Source organism: Balearica regulorum, chromosome 3 (genome assembly GCF_011004875.1).
Source record: "Balearica regulorum gibbericeps isolate bBalReg1 chromosome 3, bBalReg1.pri, whole genome shotgun sequence".
NCBI lineage: Eukaryota > Metazoa > Chordata > Aves > Gruiformes > Gruidae > Balearica > Balearica regulorum.
In genome coordinates, this window is record NC_046186.1 from 28,152,853 (window position 1) to 28,173,683 (window position 20,831).

The window sequence follows — 20,831 nt, forward strand, 5'->3', positions numbered from 1 at the left end:
TGAGGCCTGTAGCTCACTTTTTTGATAGCTTTATATAAAAATGACAGGTGGTGGGGGTTTTCTTGCTTTCCTTAAAAAAAGGAAAGAGCAAGCCAATGAACCAACCATGTAGAACAGTTCTGGAAGGCAAATCCTCATACTAACAGCTACCTTCTTGAATGAGGTTAATATAGATACTGAAAACCTCGTTATTCCTCCCTTAGCTTCCGGTTTAGCAAGAGCCAGGGTTAGTGCTGCTTTGGTCACAAAGGAAACTGGGGCCGGGGCTGCTCAGGGTCCCTCTGTGCCCCACAAAGCTCTCGGGGAGAAGCAGAGGTGCTGCGTGGCTGCCCTGCGTCGGGGTGCATGGCGGCCAGGTACCGCTTTCGGTGACCTGTGTGGGTGACACCGAGGTGTGGGTACCACCAGCAAACGCTTGTCCCTCAGCGAGTTTAATCTCCACGTGTCGCTGGTGCATCCAGCCTGCCATGACCAATGTTTCTGCTGCGCAGGTGGAGCGCACGGAAGGGCTGCCATGAGGGGAGCGCTGCCTTGCCCCGCTGAGCCGCCCCGCAGCCGGCCGGGGGCAGCAGCGCGGCCCCCCGGAGCGACCGGCCAGGCCGCGCCAGGCTACGCCAGGCGACCCGGCGCGCTGCGTGAGGCGGCGCCCGCGGGGCCGCGGCCCGGCGCGGAGGCGGGGTGGCCGCGGGGGCAGGCGGCGGGGCGGGCTCCTTCTTTGGCCATGAGCGAGGCGCCGGCATTCGGCCGCCGCCGCCGCCTGCGGGACGCGGGGAGGGAGCGGCCGCAGCGAGGATCCGCCGCCGGCAGCGGGCGGGTGCTATGGCCCAGGCCAAGATCAGCGCCAAGGCCAGCGAGGGGGCGCAGCAGCAGCAGCAGCAGTCCGGCGGGCAGCTCCGAGGTCGCTTCTACCGTTCCACCTCCATGGCGGACCGCTCCAGCCGCCTGCTCGAGAACCTGGACCAGCTGGAGCTCAGGTGGGGCCCCGGAGGGCGGTGGCACCGCGCTCCGCTGCGGCCGGGCAGAGCCGGGCCGGGCCGGGCCGGGGCCGGGCGGGCAGAGGGGAGGGGGTCGGAGGAGCCGCCTCGCACCGAGCCGATGGCTCCTGACAGCGGCCCGACGGCGGGCGCAGGGCCTTCCCCCGGCGGGAGGCGGGGGGAGCGGCGCGGCGCTGCGGTGAGGCTTCCTGAGGTGACCCAGGGAAAAAGGCTCCCCCTTCGTCGGGGGCAGGGGGGACATGTCTGTAAGTAGCAGATGCTGCGCTAAGGTGAGATAGCGTGGTCTGGAAATACGTGAAAATAGGAATATGTGTGTGACTGTATGAAAAACAGACGTTTTTCAGAGAAAGAGCAAGAGGCTTTTTCGGATTTGTTACCCATTTCGCTTTGGGGAGTCTTTAGCAAACGGGATGGGGGTGCCGGGGCAGCAGTGACGGGACGTGTCCCAGCCCCGTGGTGGATCGTGTCCGTCGTCCTGCTCTGCAGAGAGCCCCGGAGCCCCGTCCCGCGTCCCTCGGGAGCTGTTCCGTAAGATGCAGGAAAGCCGAGGATGAACGTGGTGTCGTTCGGGCTCTTGAAGGCTCTTGCAAAGCCTTTAAGCCGCAGAGCTGAATGCCAGTGTGTGAGGCTTCGTGCCTCCAAACCTGCCTTTGCACTTACTGGTTCAGCTACAGATGTTCTCGTTACCTCTGCTTCTGTCGACCTCCTCATTGATGTGTAATAAATCATGTAACTATAATGTGAATAGCATTGCATTCTGCAGTTTAGGTGTATTTTTCTGAAGTAATTGTGAATACAATACATATTTCATCGTTGCACCGAGACGTGTCCTGTCTCCTCCTGCTACTTTATGTGCCCCAAAAATTCCCATTTGATTTTTTTCCCAGTTCGGCTGCATTTCCTTGCCTTTAATCATCCTTCTCGTCCTCTCAGCTCTGCCTAATTACAGTGTCCTTTCTGAGGTGGATGGATGTGCGGGGTGCTGTGGGTGTACCCCTGATTCACCTCCTGCTGGTACTGTTTCAACACACCCTTTCCTTCATTACAGTTGCATATTGATCAGAGGCTTTCACAGAACCACCCAGAATGTTTCTAGGACTTTCCTGTAATTAAAAGAACTCTGTGGGATACAGGAGTTGGTGTTTTCCCCTTTCTGCCTGCGTTACTTTGCATTATTCAGGAGTGGACTCTGTGTGCTATTATATTAGCCTTTCACTTAGCTTGATTAAATCTCCTTGAAGTCCTTTGCAGACTTCTCTGAATTTGACTAAACAAAATCACTGTCTGCAAACAAGTCTCGCTGCTCACATCCAGGTCTAGCGCATGAATATATATGCTCTCAAAATGAGCATCAGAATATGCAAAAATCTGTTTTAAATTTGCCAAGTGACTCTGAAACAAAGCAGACAGTTTGGTTAACCAGAAATTAAACCCCAAATTAAACTTCCCAGTTTACTGTGGGTCTTTCAAACAGACATAGTTCTAAATGTGGAACAGTTAGGAAAAAAAAAAGAGTCAAACTGCTTGGATTAAAGTCACTCAAGTCTTATTTTTTTGCCATGCACAACTAATCAACATGCCACATTTCGAAGTTATTTGAATGACAGGAAGAAGAGCTTCCACGCTTCTTCCTTCTCCAGCCAGTTTAGTTCAGCTATTGACCCTTGAGATGCTGCTTGTAAATACGAGTAAAAATTTGTCAGAGTGAACTACAGCCTTTCATTAAACCCCTCAACAATCCTCAGTTCTCAAGTTGCTTAAGGTTGGCCCAGACCCTGCGGCAACCCTCGTCCCTTCGGAAACACTCTGGTTTGAGCAGCCTTCCCTTCCCTCCACCGCGGGAGCTGCGGGGTATTTATGTACCTCCCTGCTAGGTGTCTGCAGAGGGACTTTCTTCTGTAGGGAAAGTGAGCGGGAAAGGGGGATTCATGTGGCTGCCAGGGAGCGAGCCCCCGGCAGGGCGGCAAGGGGGGCGGCTGGCACGCTTGTGCCTTGGAAGGGCTTGGACCTTCGTGCTGCCCTGGCTGCTCGCAAATGCCGAGACATCTCGGGAGCAGCTGGAAGTGGGACCGGAGTCTCTGTTTATGAGTCACCATGTCCCGGTGGTTGCGAACACACAGTCCTAGGTGTAATGGTACATGAGATACGTCAGACTCCTGTTTAATGTTTGTACTTTTCCTCCTGTTCTCCTTTGGAACAACCAGTTTCCCCCACCATCCATTTGTATGTTCATGGGACCGCTCACCTGCAAACAGAAACTCAGTTTAAGCAGCTGAGGTGGTGCTGGGCCAAAATCGCCTGCTTTGTCTCGGACCAGTGTGCTCAGCTCCGTTTCACGAAAAGAAGCTGTACCATCTTCAGATCTTTCTTACTTCCTTTGAAAACTTATCTGCACCTCCGGCGCGCAAGCTTAATAGCGAGCTATTTAAGTCAGTCATTAGTTTAAAGGACGGAGTTATTGCAGCTGTCGTAAGAAAGCGGGTATCGAGTTTCTCATCTGGAAACAAAAGCGCAGGCTGGTCCACCTGTTCCGCGGGGGAATGCTCTGCTCATGTAAATGGTATGTAGGAAAGAAAGGCACTGCGCGGCTCATCGCTCTCCAACTGGGGAAAATCAGAAGTAAGGAATGTTTTGGGGGTTTTTTTAGTCTTAGGTAATAGATGGAATATTTAGTTGACGTTCAAAGCAACAAATACACTCCAAGGAAAAATATGATGGGATGTTTTCATTTGGTAGAAAAAGACCATACTGCTGCATCAAGAGAACTGATGTTTGGGCATAAATACAAATATTTTGTGTTCTCTTTTCTTTCCCTCCCTTCTTTGGTTGTTTTTTTGAGACTTGGACTGTGTTTCCACCCTTTTCCATGGCAGTCACCTCTGCTAGAAGTTTATCTCTTCCAATCTTTTTCTTTTTTTTTGTCCCCCACCCCAAAAAAGTAAAGATTTGCACAAACCTATGAAGTCAGAGCACACTTTAGGAAAGAAGTTATGAGAGCCGACCGTGAGGTGTGGACCTGACGCTCTTGCAGCGAGTAAGGAGGGAGAGGTGTGCAGCTGTGCAGTCCCTGCCGGGGCCGGGGTCTCTCCCACGCTGTGGCCTGCCTGAGCCGGCAGCCAGAGGCCTCAGGCGGAGAAATAGGGTGAGGCCATGGTGGATATCTCACCTTGATAAAGCCCCCCAGCATCTTCTCTGGAGCACTAACTCTTTTCCTGAGGCTAGTGTGAGTGGTTTCCTTGGGTTTTGTGGGTTTTTTGGTTGTTGGGGTTTTTTTCCCCCTAGACCACTTTCTGAAATGATCCTGTCCTGTTGTTTCGACCTCCGTTCCCTCTGCTGCCTTGCCTCACCTTTCTCCGGCCGTTTTCCCCATCTTCTGTCGGAGCGTGTAACTCCCGCATGCGGCTCGCTGGCTGCTGCGATGCTGCCCTTGCTGCCAGTACGGTGTGTTATCACGCTGTGCCTCCACCCTGCCCACGAGAGGTCTCTGAAACCCGAGGAGTTTATTTTTTAGGGTTATTTAGCCCTGTCACGCTGCTAATAATTGGTCAAGATGGAAATTTTTAGAAGGGATAGCAGAGGGGTGCGGGAGTCGTGACGTGCTGCGTCCCCTGCCCCTTTTCCCTGGAGCAGGAGCCAGTGTGGGTCCTTCACATGCCGTTACACCATGCCAGGGTAGGCACTCATTGTGGCTGCCCTTTATGGAAGCAAATACACTGAAATGAAAATCCCAGCGGATTTTAGTTGCGTTGCAGTTGAAACAAGTGGATAAATTAATTCCCAAGAAGCAATTATTGCAAATAAAATAGTTCTCGAGATTTGGCTATATGACTTCTTTAAAATAATGCCAATCAAAGCTCTAGTTGGTAAATTATGGGGGTTTTTTTTCAGTATACAATCATTAATTCTGATAATTTGGCTTTTTGGTCCTATCACACATACCAGCAATGCTTTGGGAAGCAGTGCTGGTTTAGGCACTCTCCTTTGAATTACACCAATTCAGGGTGCATCTCTGCAATGCAGTTTTTCCACATTCTTCATCGGACCCAGCAAAGCCTGTGGAAATCACGGATCAATCCATCCTTTAGTTTTAAGTCAGTACAATGATACACTAAATCTGATTTAAAAATACTATTATAGTTGAAATTCTGCACTTCCAAATTTTAATTTTAAGCTTTCCAGGGACCACAATGCATTTTTAAAATGGTGAAAATACTAGTTTTTTTTAAAAGGCATGGTGAGGCATTTATGAAAATATTGCTAGACTTCCTAAATTATAAAGTGCAGACATCTGAAGTATGAAATGACTCCACCTGCCTCATTGCTCTTACTAACCAGTCCAAAATAATAATTAAAAGTATTTGCTCTTGGCAAGAATTTGCATTGCATTAACTTTTCCCACCCCTCCTCAGAATGAACATTAAAGGCAAGGCCTGAAGCTTGTGCTTTCACTGACTAAATCAGGCTAAATATTTTGTAAAACAGAACCATTTCATGAGCAGGCTGCATGTGAAGTGACTACTTATAACCTCAAATGGTCTCATTCTACCTTTTTTCCCCCTCTTTTCTCTCCCTGCCGTTTTTCTGAAGTTACCTGCCCTCAGCCAGCCTTTGAGGAAGGAGCGGCAGCTCCATACCTATCTCATCAGATAAGTCTTTATCTATAGAAGCAGCGATGATGAGCCACCACCATCTTGGGGCTGCATCCAGTAATGCTGAAGAGCGCAGAGCATCTAAGAGGCTTAACGATGTTTTGGTTTGTTTCCCCTTTTCTGGCCAGTTTTAATAAACATTTCAGGATAGATGGATTCCCATGCTGCTTAGAGCAGTTAGACCTCCCGAGCTGTGCGTTGAAAGCATTTGAAACTGTCAGCCCCATTCACGTGATGATACTCTGTTTTTCTCTGGGGTCTGGGAATGCAGCATTGATGGTTTTTGGCATGACTCTTGCAGCTTGGCAGGTCCTGTGCGAGCCCCTACCCTCCCGCCTCCAGGTCAAAGCCAAGGGAGGGGAATGTTTCCCTCTTCTCCCCAGTCTCCAAAGCAGACAGGTCCCCAATGTGCTTTTTCCAGATGGCTGGATGCAAAAACCCTCTCCCTCAAACCATGGTGGGGAGTAAAACGTGAATTAAGGAACTAGACTCAAATTTTTAGCATGGCATTTTCATGTTGCCCATCGCCAGGTTGGTCATGGATACAATGGGTATCCTGGGGTGCATTAAGAAGAGGGTGGCCAGCAGGTTGAGGGAGGTTCTCCTCCCCCTCTACTCTGCCCTGGTGAGGCCACATCTGGAGTACTGTGTCCAGTTCTGGGCTCCCCGGTTCAAGAAAGACAAGGAACTACTGGAGAGAGTCCAGTGAAGGGCTACAAGGATGATTAGGGGACCAGAGCATCTCTCGTATGAGGAAAGGCTGAGAGAGCTGAGTCTGTTTAGCCTGGGGAAGACTAAAAGGAGATCTGATCAATGCTTAAAAATATCTAAAGGGCAGGTGTCAAGAGGATGGGGCCAGACTCTTCTCAGTGGTGCCCAGCGACAGGACAAGGGGCAACGGGCACAAACTGGAACACAGGCAGTTCCATCTCAACGTGAGAAAAGACTTCTTCACTTTGAGGGTGACGGAGCACTGGAACAGGCTGCCCAGAGAGGCAGTGGAGTCTCCTTCTCTGGAGAGATTCAAAACCTGCCTGGATGTCATCCTGTGCAACCTGCTGTAGGTGATCCTGCTTTAGCAGGGGAGTTGGGACTAGATGGTCTCCAGAGGTCCCTTCCAACCCCTACCAATCTGTGAATCTGTCTGTACCTTATGGCACGAGGATGGGGGCAGACTATAGCCACGCAACCACACAGCTTACCAAGACCAAAGAGTTACCAGGGAGAGCCGTTTCTGATCTGCTTTCCCCTCGCCCTCACTGCATCACGTGTGAGCTTCAGCACAGTGAACAAGACTGGAGTAGGGGTCCTGTTTCAGGAGGAACTGGGTATCATGCTTCCCTGCAAGCCCAGAAACAGGAGCTGCTCCTACAGAAGCTTCCTCCCCGTGTGAATCACAGCGAGCATCGCTCCATGGAAAACACCAGTAATCGTGGGGATAGGTGGTCCAGCATCTTCTCCCAGTGACCAGAGCACACTGCTTAGGGGGAAGCCCTTGTCACGTTAATAAAAGTGTGTGAGCTTTGTCCCTCTTGCCCATTTTTCTCTCCCTGGGGTCGTTTGGCTACAAGGCGGCATTTGAGTTTTCCGGAGCGTTTGTTGCTTTGTAGGTGGGTCACAGGGGTTCTGCGCTGCTGGTGGGGGGCAGTGGGGGGGCTAGGCCCCCTTGCTGCCTCCATCCTCGCAGCTGCAGCTTTTGCCCTCAAGTGCCCTGATGGGGGCTCAGTTCCTTTTTCTAGTTAAGCAGTTGATGATAATTGCCAGTTAGCTACAGCACTTCTGCTACAGGGCTGTAGTACTGTCCAGCTCTGGATGTCCAGACTAACCGCGGAGTAGGATAGAATGGCACTGTCAGTAAAATAAAAGATTTAAATCTGATTGAATTACTGTTGTTTTGGGTTTTATCTCCCCCCCATTTGTGTGGTTTTTAAAATTATACTGAACCTGGGAAAAAAAAAAAAGTTAAGACATGGGAGAGGGTCATGAAATCAGAGAGTCTGGCTTATGGATAATTAAGAACTGCCTGTACTACTTAAGCTGAAGTTTAAAAAAACCCAGTTCTCAGCAGCTATATAGGTGAACAGCCATTTTATTAAACATTTTGTTTGGTTCAGGGTAGAGGCTTTCCGTGACGCAGCATCTGCTATGGAACAGGAGAAAGAAACCCTGCTCGAAATGATCCACAACATACAGAACAGCCAGGACATGAGGCACATCAGCGAAGGTGAGAGGCTGCTTTGCCGTACCCTGCCACCTGACCTACAGCCCAAACAGCCCACGCCTGAGGGAGCAGCACCGTTTGTTTGCTCCTTGCTGGTACAGGCAGGGGTGTTGGAGCCAGCTGCAGTTATTGAAGGGCCACGCGCTACCCCGGGGTCCCCTTTGGCTTCACTCTGCACATTCACATACTGTTCAGCTGGGTGGCCTGCCATCGATGTCGCAACTGAGATGTGAAAGCCCAGACCCAATTCACTGATTTATTTTCGAAGTTGGGGTTAATAAAGCTCAGCTGAGGGAGAGAAGTTGATGATTATGATGATGATTAAATGCAGTTGAAAAAAACCACCATTTTAATGGTTTTGACTACTGGACAGCTGTGACTGCTACAGTGTGCAGCCTGCAAGAATGATTGTTGTGGTTGTGTGATATATGGCTTTAAATATATTCCCTAAATCTGTATGATTTATATTTGGTGCTTTAAAAGTTGCTGGTTTATTGGCTCTTCAAGAGCCTCCATGTCAAATATGTTGTGTCCGTATTTTAGGAAAAAAAGTTTTCAGAAAATAGAAACCCCTTTTTTCCATGGCCCCTAATTGCATTGATGATAGTCAGAAATCAGTTTTCTCTTCACGGTCTTCCGGAGTACTGGTAAATCTTTCCCTCACAGTGGCACAAGAGGTCCTTAATGTGCCAGTTCTGTAAATGAATAATGTTTCCTGATAATATTGTATGCTTCGGTTTAATGTGACACAGCAAGGACTGTGTCAGGAGCGGAAAAGCATTGCTTACGTTTTTAGCAGAGCTTAATGCCTCACTTCAAGTCAGAAGATCTGCTTCTGTGAAACAAGAACTTAAATGCAAAAAACTCATTTCTGGCCCCTGGAAATCTGCTTGATTGCCACTTACTTAAAAAGCCAATCTATCTTGTTTATTGCAAAGTTGTAGCAGTTTGATTGTCTTGATGATGTTATTTGCACAGGAAAGTATTCACCTGTTACCTAGAATACTTTCTTGGTTTTTGGTTTAGGTGAGAGAGAAGAACTTAATTTGACTGCTAATCGTCTGATGGGCCGAACCCTCACTGTGGAGGTTTCTGTAGAAACCATCCGAAACGCCCAGCAGCAGGAATCCCTACTGCATGCCACAAAGATGATTGATGAAATTGTCAATAAACTTCTAGATGATTTGGAAGACTCCAAAATCCGCTTAATGTCACTTTATGGTGCGTGCACATCTGACGTGCCAGCAGGACCCATCGATCAGAAATTTCAGTCTGTGGTAATTGGATGTGCCATTGAGGATCAGAAGAAAATCAAAAGGCGGCTAGAGACTCTGCTCAGAAACTTAGAAAATTCTGAAAAGTCAATCACATTGTTGGAGCACCAGAAATCATCCGTTCGACAGTCTTGCAACAGCAAACAGGATTAAACTATCCTCCTGGCTACTTCTGGCAAAGGGCAGGAAGAGCAAATCTCCGTAAAAAGCACACAGAAGCTAAGAAAAAAAAATTGTCTGTACAAGCACGCGCGTATATACGCATGCACACGCACCAAAGTACCTTTGTTTTTTTGGGAGGTGCGAGCATTTAGTGGGTTTTGGTAGCATTGGCATTTTCTTTTGGTAATAAAGAATGCTATCAGGTGTTCTTCTGTAGAGTCGATACCGCTCTATTGCAAATTGTAATTGTGCTTCTGCTGAACTGTCAGAAACAATCAAAATCCAGCCTTTCCTCCATTCTCCTGGTTTGTTTTTTTTAAAACTAAAGTTGTTCTGTCATATAGTGAGATTTCAGCTTTTTTCTGCTGTATAGATGGTGTATGAACCAGACTTTTGGGGACAAAAGACAAATCATTGCAATAAATTGAAAACATTAATAAACTCTATATTGTATTTTCATAAACAAAACACTGTCTTACTCATTACCATTTATCATTTTAATAATTGGGACCTATTCATAAGTAATTCATAAGTAGATTGCAATAATTTCAAGCGCCAGCCAGCCCACCACTGAGGCAGTGAAAGGTGCCCCCTCCATCCAAAGGGCATGACCATGGCTAGAAATGAACCTCATGGTACCCCCTTCCACGCCTGCCACTGAACCATCCTGCCTCCCACCATCCAGCGGGAGCTGGAAGTTGCTGTGAGGTTTTTTTTAAAGGTAATATAAAGGGGAATGGTATTTTTCAGCTGCTATGCTGCAAATTGGTTTTGTGTTATCATCTGTGACTCAAAAGAGCAAAATGATTCAATTCTCAACTAGAAGATACCATTGTTTCTTGTGTAGGACAATACTACACTTCTTTTTAAATTTAACCTTACTCTTTGGAGGAAGGGTTTTATTGTTTTGGGGTTTGGTTTTTTTCCCTTCCAACCCCCACACCCACCCACCCAAAATTTCAGCTCATCATTGCCACACTGATTCACCAGCTGTGGGTCAAAAGTTGCAGATGTTAGGGTGAGCCTGGAGTTTCGCACCCCCTCCATTGCCTGTCGTCCTGCACCAAAGGGCAGCAGCCTCCTCAGAGGAGCTGGGCGCTCTGCGGTTCAGCCTGGCTCTTGGGCCTCTGGGCTACTGCTCAGAGACCTGAGCTTGGCTCAGATGAAAGCTCAGCATTTTGGTCGCAGAAACAGCACTTCAGGTGGGGGCTTCCAACCCAAATTTTCAGCTTTGAGGTTGTGAAAAGAATCTGGTGAAATTAATTCTATAATTCCACTCTAAAAATATAAAAAGAACCAGTTTATTTTCCTATGGCTTAGATCCTGGTGAACTTTAGCAAACAAAACTTCCACCTATTTTAACAGCATTAAACCCCTTGACAATAATATATTGCACAGGTTGTTCTCAGATACCATGCTGTGAAATAAAGTTGATCATAGCTTATGGATGCCTAGACTATTCCTTCAATATTTATGGGTTTAAGGCCATTATAAGGTTATCCAGGCCAAGAGTGCCAAGGGTTTTTTTGTTTTCTTTTTTAGATCCTCTTCATTGCACCAATAGCTAAAAGTATTTTTATTTTTTATAAAACTTGTACAAGTGTGTGTGTTCTCAAGGACAAAATGACATGATCACAACCAGCATATCTACAGATTAGTTAATAGCGTAGATTTGACTTAGTTTGACCTAAGTTACTAGTTTTATTAAAATTCTTTCTTGTTCACCTTCCACTTTCCTAAATCCTATCTCCTCTGACTCCTGTGATTTACAATTGCATACTGACAGGTTCCATCCATTAAAGAGCCTGTAGATTTGAACAACTGAATTTTAAAACCAGCGGTAACTGTCCTTAACATTTCTTTCACACAGTCATACCTGTAAGGCACAGCAGAGATCTTTTTTACTGTCGTTTCATATGGGCTGTCAGTACATACAACCCCCACCTCGATCACGTGTCAAAGCTTCAGTTTTCTCAAGGTTTTCAACTCAACTGTAGTTAAGCACTTCACTGACCTAAAAATACCTGACCATAAAAACGTGAGTTTTCTCACATTTCAGGATTTTTTCTTGCCTAAACCATTACTAATTAATCCTTATTGGATTAAGCCAACAAATTGGTTTTCTGTGTACAAGACTGCATGCAAGAGGAAGCAGGAGCACCTTACTTCACAGATTCCTCAAATACCTGGGTACAGGCAGACCCAGATGCTGCAAGTTCTGTTTTACTTTAAAAAAGTAGTAAAATAAGTGACTATCTACCTGTTTCTTCTCAGAAAATGCATCAGGCCTCTTTGATATATTAATCATATTTTAATACCACTCCCAATGTCTACAACCATTCACTTAAACCTTGTCACTGCATTAGCAAGACCAATCACAACAAATAAAATGACGAGAAAGAGCAGAACAGAATCTGCGTTTTGTATTTAAACTGTGCGCTGGAGAAATGAAAGGCAAGAGCTCAGAAACAGCATTTATATGAGACTGGGCTGCCCACACTTGGTCCTTTGAGAGTATCTACATGTACTGCCTTGGATCCCCACGCACGGACTACAATCAGGCACACACGGTTCTTGAGCAGATTCAGGTTGCACAGCTACAGGGTTACGGCACTTTTTTGCAGTTTAATACACTGACACTATAACCATGGAAGTAGTGACCTGTATTGGATCAAACAGCGATCAAATCAACATGCTTAAGTTGCATGATACAACTCATGTCACGTACAAGAGAACAGAGTTAACTGGTAGGGATTTTACAGGAACAGCATACACAGAATATTCAGTTTTAAACATTTATTTTCCCACTTGAGGATTTACTGTAAGTTATGTTGAGTCTTTTATCTAAAAATATATTACATTTACTTGAGATCACGATGGTAATAAAGAGTTATGTACATTATCTGTATTAACCATTCAGATTCATGTGAACTTGCAAGTCATTTATTAGTAACGATGCATCTTTATCCTAGCAACGAGAGTGGGATTTCTCCTGATCCAGATTAGTTTTTACTTTTTTTGATGAACTTGAGTCAGTTCTGCTAAACCACATTTATCTCAGTAAGCGAAAAAAGAATACTCACTCCACAAATTATGTATCAGTATTACCCTACTACTAGAAACCTGAGAATGAGTCTAGTTCAGTACTAGGACTCACCTGGCTTTGAGATGACTCATACAGAACACTTCTTCCACACATACTGTTTGAAAGTTTCTCTTATTCTATTATAGCACCTTTCATCTTAAATCTAAAAATTGCTGCATTTTTTCTTCTATAGTTTTATTTTCTGTTTGGATACCATATTTAACAAAGTATTCTCTTCTGTCAATACTACTTGAGCATTAAAAAGAAGATGTGCACAGTTGCTGCTTCCTACAAGATGGTACGGTAGTTTCGATGAAATCAAGCTGCTTGGACCACACTTGTTCTCTAGCTTACATCCAGTTACAGTTCAGGTTCTGCAACTTCAGCCAAAGGTTTGTGATTACATTTAGAAAAGCAGTAGGGGCTTAGGCACCATCACTGGAATCCCAAAAGCACATCTCTTAGTTTACTGTATGACTCAACTCCCACAAGAGGGTTCCGCAGTGCAAATAATTAATTCTGTTATTAACTGGTAGCTATCAACTTGAATAGATTCATTAACAGGTTCAAAGTGCATGTACACTGAGTATTATGCATGTGCCTCTGCATAACCTCCAGGCAGTACGACGTGCTCACCTGCTCAATTCCCTTTAGTGTAATGTACATCTACAGAAGTGATGCAAAGGAAAACTATGTGTCAGGTATGCTGTAGCCCAATATTGGGGGGGGGGAAGAAAGAGCATTTTTACTGGAGCATAAAAAAATGAAACAGAAAATGAGACTGACAGTATAGTAATTCAGGCATTCTGACTAAAAAAGGTAAGTGTTCTCTTAAGAAACACTGAAAATAAGAAAGCTCCGAAATTGTCTTAATCAGAATATTTAATTTTTTAAAAAATTATCCACATACACACAAGCACAAAAATCTTAGTGTGATCGGTCTTACAACTTTGAGATTTGTCATTTCCAGTTGGAAACACATCTCTAGCGTTACTGCTTTGCATCGAATGATGCCCCACTTACTGGGAGAACACCCATTCACTGAATGGACACAACACGGGAGCGGGAGGTGCTTTAGCGTCATACTCTTTAGTGAATGCTTATTTCACTAAGGCATTAATGATTACTGAAGTTTTCTACTAGTGGTAGCGTTATCAGTTGAAAGCACAGAATTCTGGCAAGATTCAGATAATACATCCAATGAGCTATTCAAGAGATATTAACAGATAGGAGTGCAATTAGCTTAGTCTCACAGAAGAAAACTTCATGTTTTGTGGTGTGAACATCTGTTGCTCCTAATCCAGGATGCTGATCTGCCCCAGGTGTAACAGAACTACATCCTCTCCCACCATGCAATCACACAGATGCACAGAGAAGGGCATTTTTATTACCAGCCCGGCACCTGTAGGTTTTGGAAAGTAAAACATACGATATTTTAATGAGAACACTTTGAGCGGAGAGTGGGGCGATGTTTATAATAAAAATGATTCACACGGGACAATGCAAGTGCTGCACATTTAGGCACCTCTCTTCATCCAAAAGGCAAAAGTTACTCCCACTGAATAGTGATGTGAATACTTAAGGATTCCTACAATGTGCAAGTCATCTGGTTTACATCTACACGCTAACCCCAGCGGGATAAAAATTAAATTTTCAAGCAGCGTACATGCAGAGCACTCTCCAGAAAAATGCTAATTTGGACAGTCTCCATCTCAGTCGTATTGGAGAACGAGCACTGCAAAGTCACAACAAAGAAGAGCCACTTTAGATTTAAGACGGGCATGAAATTAAAACTCACTGTAAATATATATTCCTACGTTAAAGTGTATGTGTACTAAATTTCAACATATCCTAAATTTAGCAAGTCTGTCAAGTTTCCACCTATGAAAATTTCTACTGAGTTTTCAGTCCTTAAAAGAGTGGTTTGTAATGACAGACTTTTAAATACAAATGGCTTAAGTAATAGCACAATGTCTACAGTATAACATGCAATAGTACAAATGGTCATTAAACGTAATAAAACTTATTTTTCAGTACTCTGTACAAAGTCAAACAAGGCAAAAAAGATGTTCCAGACACTTTGTGGTTTTCTTTTTCAAGAAAAATGAATAAAAAAATGTGAAACTGGCAGACAGACAACAAAATGTAAAGTTTCCATATTAAATACAATCGTCAAAATTCTTCACGCATACGCGCTATCCTACATCCTGAAGTTGTAGGTGGCCCCATGATGTACAATCATAAGTCTTATCCTAAGTACCTTACTTCTTAAATTGCTAAGACAGGACTCGACGCCATTTGTACATACATAAAGTGATTAAATGCACTTGTTAAAAAATAAAGGCCTTTATCCAAGAAAAAAGTCAGGAAACGTTATGGGAAGAATGCACAGTTTTGCTGCAATAGCAAAGGGGGTCGAGCACCTTCTTGCCAGCAACAGGAGATGCTCTAACAACTTGTCAAAGAAACAACGGTACTCGTAAAAAGTCTAATATAGTAAACATAAAATACAGAGTTCAGAGATCTTTAGTGTTTGTGCATAACTTGCCACCCACTTCTCTCCCTGCAGACAGTGGGAAAAAGAATACATTTCAGTTTTCATACTCATTGACTTAGAAACAAAGTAAGTCAAGCTTCCTACATGAATTCACACAGTGAAAAGTCCTTCCCCCAAAAATATACAGGATCACTCAACTCATTTTCATTCTCATAAACCATTTAAAAAACTATTAAAACTCTGAATTCATTCAAGCAGCATATTTTGCATTTGTCACCGGCAGGTTTGTTGTAGAAATCCTAGAAAGTTAAAATTATATCATACCATACAAAAACATGTAAACAAAATGGATATTTTTTAAAAAGGCATGCATGCTCTTGAAGAGGATTAAAAAGTGTTCATTTTTGGTAAATAAAAGGTATCTTCCTTAGCATTTTTAAAAGCACCTTAGTGATTTAGGACCCTAACCCCAAATAACTGTAATTTAGATTTGGGCTCCTGAACATCTAAATCAATTCTGTAAAATTACTTTAGCACTTTGAAAAATTTTTGCCATGTCTCTGATCTTGCAGAATTAGATTTTCTGTAACCAGCAGCTAACTCTGAATCTGAGAGAACATTCAAGAATGTCTTGTTAATGTTATTCAGTCATCAGCTGCAATTTTTTGGATCCTCCATAACTTAGTTTACGGTATCTATGAAAATTTTTTTCAAAGATGATCAATATTTTGTGACACCACTTTACAAACTTGTTCATAGACAACACAGGATACAACAATCAAATTTGAACAGGAATATGATTATATTATATCTTCCTTCTGAATAGCTATTAGTATCAAAGACTGTGTTATTTGTTCAACTTGTTAAGACTGACAAAAACAAACTTACAAAAACATCTGTAGCGCAGCATTAGGTAAAAAGAAGGAGCATTTTTGGCACCATACATTTTTAAAATCTAAGCTTTTAGGCCCAAAGTCTAGCAAGTTAAATGTACACAGCAGCAGCTGGAAAAGCCTCATCTGAAATGCAACATTTTTAAAGGAATTTTTTTTTTGGAAGATGTCATTTTATGATCATTAGCTGATCTCCAAGTAATGTATACATTGGAATTTAGCCTAAATATTCATACCAAATGTTTGTATCTATACCTTAGCACTCATATATATAATACAAGTATATTGCACTGACAGAACTGCCAGAATCCATATTAATACAGTCAGGCATAACATGTAGTGTCTTCTTGTTGCTCTTCATTTATCTTAGTATCCTGACCAACAAATTCTAACATTTTCTTTGAAATTTAGTTGCAAGGTTGCTACTGTACCTTGGGCCAAGGTGTTACGGTCTGTACCTATATTTGTAAGTATTACCCCTATGTTAAACGTGCTTTGCGATTCAGCAATACCTAGTTGATAGCTCTGTAAATAATTCCTTGAAAAAGGAGAAGCTTGCCTAAATTTTACAAAGTGCATGGGGCAGCCACGGTTCTGTGTTTTGCCACCAGGTGTCTCATTCTACACACCAAACCCACAGCATCAGCAAGTTTATCAAGGATCCCATTGCCACAAGATTTGCTAAAGCACTGGTAAAAATACCTCTACAGCTGGCTTTATTCTGTACCTAATTGCACAACTTCATCCAATTCACCGGACTGGGTTTTCTTCCTCCCAAAGTGGTCTAAGGTATGCTGCAGTTGCTAAAAGGACTTCTGTTTTTCTTGGTCCTCTGTTTGTTTGGTCTAAGGTTGATGACATCTCCACCATTAAGAGTGCTAGAATTCTGGCTGGAGTGACTTCCACCAGCTGTATTAAAAACACCTACAGAATTTAAAGAGAAGAAAAGTATTTGCATTTCTTTACTTCCTTCAGCATAATACATTAACACGTAAGACGCAACACTTACTAAGGCATAGTAGTGCACCTCAAATGCATACTCTTAATCTTGAAAGGCTTTATCTACTTCTGGGTCAATTTTGCAGCTAAATTTGAAATAGAGCCAGCTGGAATTACTAGCCAGGCAGTATTTAAAGCTGGTATACATCTATGTAATTGAAGGGCAGCATATGCACTCATCTGCATATGCATATGCTACTAATTGCATGGTAACAAAGTTATGGTTAGTTGAGTAATATAATAAAAGAAAAAACACGACAATTTTGAAGTTAGAAACTTTGCTGAGATAAAGGTAAGGAAAAAGCCTGAATAAAAAGGGAGTGCTTTAAGGAAAATAAACGAACTGACTCAGAAATGCTTTAACGGAGGACTACAGAAGTTCAGTGTTCCCTTACAAAAGACATTTTACAAAGACGACCTGATTACACGCCAGATTCTTTCACCGCGAGTCTCCTGTAAATCCACACCAAGATGAGTAACACAAATACTAATTGCATTAAAAAACCCAAGAAGCATCCCTTCTCAAGTCCTTACACAATATTTAAATGAATTTACTAAAAGGGCACTTGCCAAACATTAGCTAGAAACTTTAGTACATCAGTTTGACAGTCTTTTCACTTTAGAGAGTCACAAAGTTATTTTATGGAAGGAAAGGCGGCAAAATCCTCAGACAGGAAGGTAATAATTAGACCCTGATTCAGCCTCTATTAACTCCATAACGACACGGATGAGACTATAAGCTTTGATGGCAGAAAATACTGTTTCTGGGGGTTTTTTTATTACAGTATACATACCAATCTTGTTACTGCTTGTATGTACTAGTTCTGGATCTTCAGCTGTTTGTTGCTTGAGCCTTTGAAGATATTTATCAGCCAAATACTTAAAAACTAGAATGTTGAAATGAAAAAAGGTACATCAGAGTATGCTTAAAAATAATCTGCACATCAATAATAATACCTTTGTATCAAACTTCTATGTGGTGACAAAAGTGCACTCGACACCACAGGTTTAGCACGATCTGGTAAGTGATTCTCTCTCGGCAGGCCTGCGTACCGGAGCAGAATCCAGATTAGTCCAGTGTCTACCCAGGTCTTACAGTTTCCAGTACTGGGGTCGTGCACAGCAGACAGAAACATCTCAATCGTCCTGTAATAAAGCTGGCACATACATATTGCCAAATGTTCCAATTAATGCAACTTGGAACTCTGTAAAGTTATGTAGAAAATTAATATACATATATTTTGCAAAAAGTCTTAAGAATAACAGCAGTCATGTAAAGTAAGGCTCTTAATAAAATTTAGCAGCAGCATTTTTCTAATTAACTCATGCTACCCTCATTTGTATTGGGATATCAAAATTCTACCGAGGATTCTGAAAAATCTACAGGAGAATTTTCAGAATCTGTATGTGTTATGATTATTTATATTTGTAATAAATAACTCATGGAAAGATGATACAGAAACATTTTCTCTTGCAGAATTTTTTTTCCAAAGTGAATGATGTTAACAGAGAAGAAACAATTTGTTTACTATTCACTTTGCCTGATTAAACAAAAAGTTATCAGAGACTGTAATTCATTATTATTGAAACCTACCCCGCAAAAGACAGTGACTGAATTTTATAACAGTACTCTTACGAAATTAAATATGTACATTAAAAAGCGCTACTTGGGAACCAATAAACCATCACCAGCAGACAAAAGACTGCAAGAGATCCAATCTTTTGATGTACTTTACTTGAATATAACTAAACTATGAAATAATTGTTTATATTGTTTATTAACTATTAATAATTACTAAATAACTCTCCAAAAATTTGTATATTGCAATAATTGAACTTCTACATATAATTTTTTTAAAAGCTCAGTGCTTACTGACAGCCATTAGGACTAAGCAGCCTTAACACACAGCACTTCTAAACATTGAAGGTATGCACGGTTTGTGTAAGAGAAAAGTAAGACATACACAGAGAAATGGGCCTAACACACTGATATCAAGTAATTCTAGTTATGTTTAAAGCGTGCTGCTAAGAAATATAAAAAGGATCGCCAAGAGCATGCAACAACATAGGAAGTAACAGATCAGCTCCAAACTAGAGAGCCGTACAGTGCTACACAGCAGCAGGCAGGACAGACACCTGCTCTAGCTCGTACCTTCGGTTACGTTTAGGTCTTCCTTCACAGACGCTCGGTAGAACCTTAATTTTAGCTTTTTTGCCAGTGCTTCTGCCTCTTCGCTGCACAATAGAAGATGACTTTGTAAGTACTAATTTCTATTATTTGTCAGCATTTATTCTTACAGACAAAGTGCTTCCTGGTAAGTTAAACATTGCAAGATGGGTTAAGAAAATCAGACATTCAAAAAAACCCCGGATCCTTAATTTCTTTACAGTATCTCCACTATGACAAGAAGGTATTTTACATGAAGTTTCTTTATGACCAAAAGTGATTGCTTTTCAATATTTATTGACTTCATTAACTAAAATTTCCCAGGGTCAAAGATAGGTGTCAGTGAAACCAAAAGGAAAGAGGCTGTAATTAACAACACTAGAATCAGAACAATTACCACTGCGAAGTTGAAACAAGAACAACAAAGTAAATCTTAAATATATTTTAATGAAGCAGTAGACTATGCAATCAGATGAGTGCAGAGATGAAATCAAGAATTACTTCTGTGAAATGAAAAAGAACTTGTGCTACATTTTAAGGAAAAGATGAAGAAAACTATGAAAATTTCCCCAAGGTAGATCACATCCCCAGAAAGATGAAGTTACTGAGGCAGACAGAGTATTCTGAGAACAAGATGAAGTTACTGAGACAGAGTATCCTGAGAACAAAACCTAAGTGACACACCATGAAAAAAGGAGGAGTTCAAATGCAATTTTGCTTTTCCTTTGAAAAATCCTCAGTATTCTTTGCAGAGGGACTAGAAGCTGATTTATGCCATCAATGATAGCAAACAGAGAAGAAAGCCAGTGCAGAAAACAACAAAAAGAAGAAATAATGTAAATCTCTCAGGGAGATGGTATAAATAAAGAAGTAGAGAATGATCAACTTCATCATGCAATATTTTCTACGTGATATGCTGTGGTAAAGTAAAGTTAGCATTTGTTAAGCTGATTTTATGGCAAGAATGAAATTGGTCACATATACAAAGGCAGAATGAACTGACAGTAAAATCTATAGAGAAAAAACACAGTGAAGAGCACCATGCACAGTTTGAGAATACTAACAGATAGAGTTATAATGTTTTGATAAAAATGAGCAATAAAAACAAATTAAAGTGAGGCAAAGAACATGAAGATACTTTTTCAAACAACCTGTTTAATACTACTTCATCATTTTAGCTAGCATTCACCAGCCAAACTAGACACTGTAACTTCACTGGTGCACAGCACAGTTTCACAGTAACTGTAAATTTTAACAGGAGAAAAAATTTACAGTTTTAGAATTTCTGATTTAAAAATAAAAAAAGAGAATCAATCATATCATGGCACAACCAAACTCTTCATGCTATTCCTCCATTTTTTGGCTGACTCTTCAGAAGGCAGCGTGAAGCAAAAACAAAGCTCCTAGCTTGGCAAGCACACCTGCCCAACTAACTACACTCATGCAGCAATACCTGTCACCTGTGCTTCTAGGGCACATTTTGATGCAGAGTATAGGTCTGACAAACTAAGTATCGTAAGTCTTCACCAGAAACTCCCATAGATTTTTTTTTTTCTGAACACATGTATACAGCGGGCATATATTGTTCATTAAAAACAGTAAGATAAAACTCCTACTTCTTTATACAAGAGTCATCAAGAAGATCAATCTTATTCTGGACAAGAACTGTGGGAATGTCTCCAACTTCAGTCACAACTTTTTCCTTCCAGGTAGGGATTGCTTTGAAAGACTCTCTGTCAGTTGTAGAAAACACAAGAACACAAGCCTGGGCTCCTAAAAATATACAAATCAATTACAAATAAATACAAATCAATCAACAAACATTAAAAAATAAGAATCAAATATCATATTTCAAATATGAGATTTTTCAAGGTCCTGCCATAAAAGTG

At 42.3% G+C, this 20,831-nt stretch overlaps 2 protein-coding genes across 5 annotated transcripts in view; one reads left to right on the forward strand and one right to left on the reverse strand.

Moving 5' to 3' along the window:
* The first annotated feature begins 583 nt into the window (after positions 1-583).
* BAG2 (BAG cochaperone 2) lies at positions 584-9,769 on the forward strand. The gene is made up of 3 exons (XM_075747396.1): positions 584-974; positions 7,759-7,868; positions 8,892-9,769. Exons 1-3 carry the CDS (start codon positions 820-822, stop codon positions 9,290-9,292), a joined length of 666 nt encoding a protein of 221 aa, XP_075603511.1. The 5' UTR covers positions 584-819; the 3' UTR covers positions 9,293-9,769.
* Positions 9,770-11,946: 2,177 nt separating this feature from the next.
* Positions 11,947-20,831, reverse strand: part of RAB23 (RAB23, member RAS oncogene family) — a 47,185-nt gene continuing 38,300 nt past the window's right edge. For all 4 annotated transcript variants that reach the window (XM_075747412.1, XM_075747411.1, XM_075747413.1 and 1 more), the window contains exons 4-7: positions 20,559-20,715; positions 18,928-19,010; positions 17,570-17,662; positions 11,947-16,700 (exon numbers count right to left, since the gene is read on the reverse strand). In XM_075747412.1, coding sequence (XP_075603527.1) covers positions 16,561-16,700; positions 17,570-17,662; positions 18,928-19,010; positions 20,559-20,715 — 473 coding nt within the window. In that variant the 3' untranslated portion in view covers positions 11,947-16,560. The remainder of the gene's footprint in view (positions 16,701-17,569; positions 17,663-18,927; positions 19,011-20,558; positions 20,716-20,831) is intronic.

What these genes read in the sequence shown, in the direction of transcription:
- BAG2 (XM_075747396.1), top strand. Translation starts at nt 820, where the DNA reads ATGGCCCAGGCCAAGATCAGCGCCAAGGCCAGCGAGGGGGCGCAGCAG. An exon ending in CTGGACCAGCTGGAGCTCAG is followed by an intron (nt 975 to 7,758) that starts GTGGGGCCCCGG and finishes TGTTTGGTTCAG; the next exon opens with GGTAGAGGCTTTCCGTGACG. An exon ending in CATGAGGCACATCAGCGAAG is followed by an intron (nt 7,869 to 8,891) that starts GTGAGAGGCTGC and finishes TTTTTGGTTTAG; the next exon opens with GTGAGAGAGAAGAACTTAAT.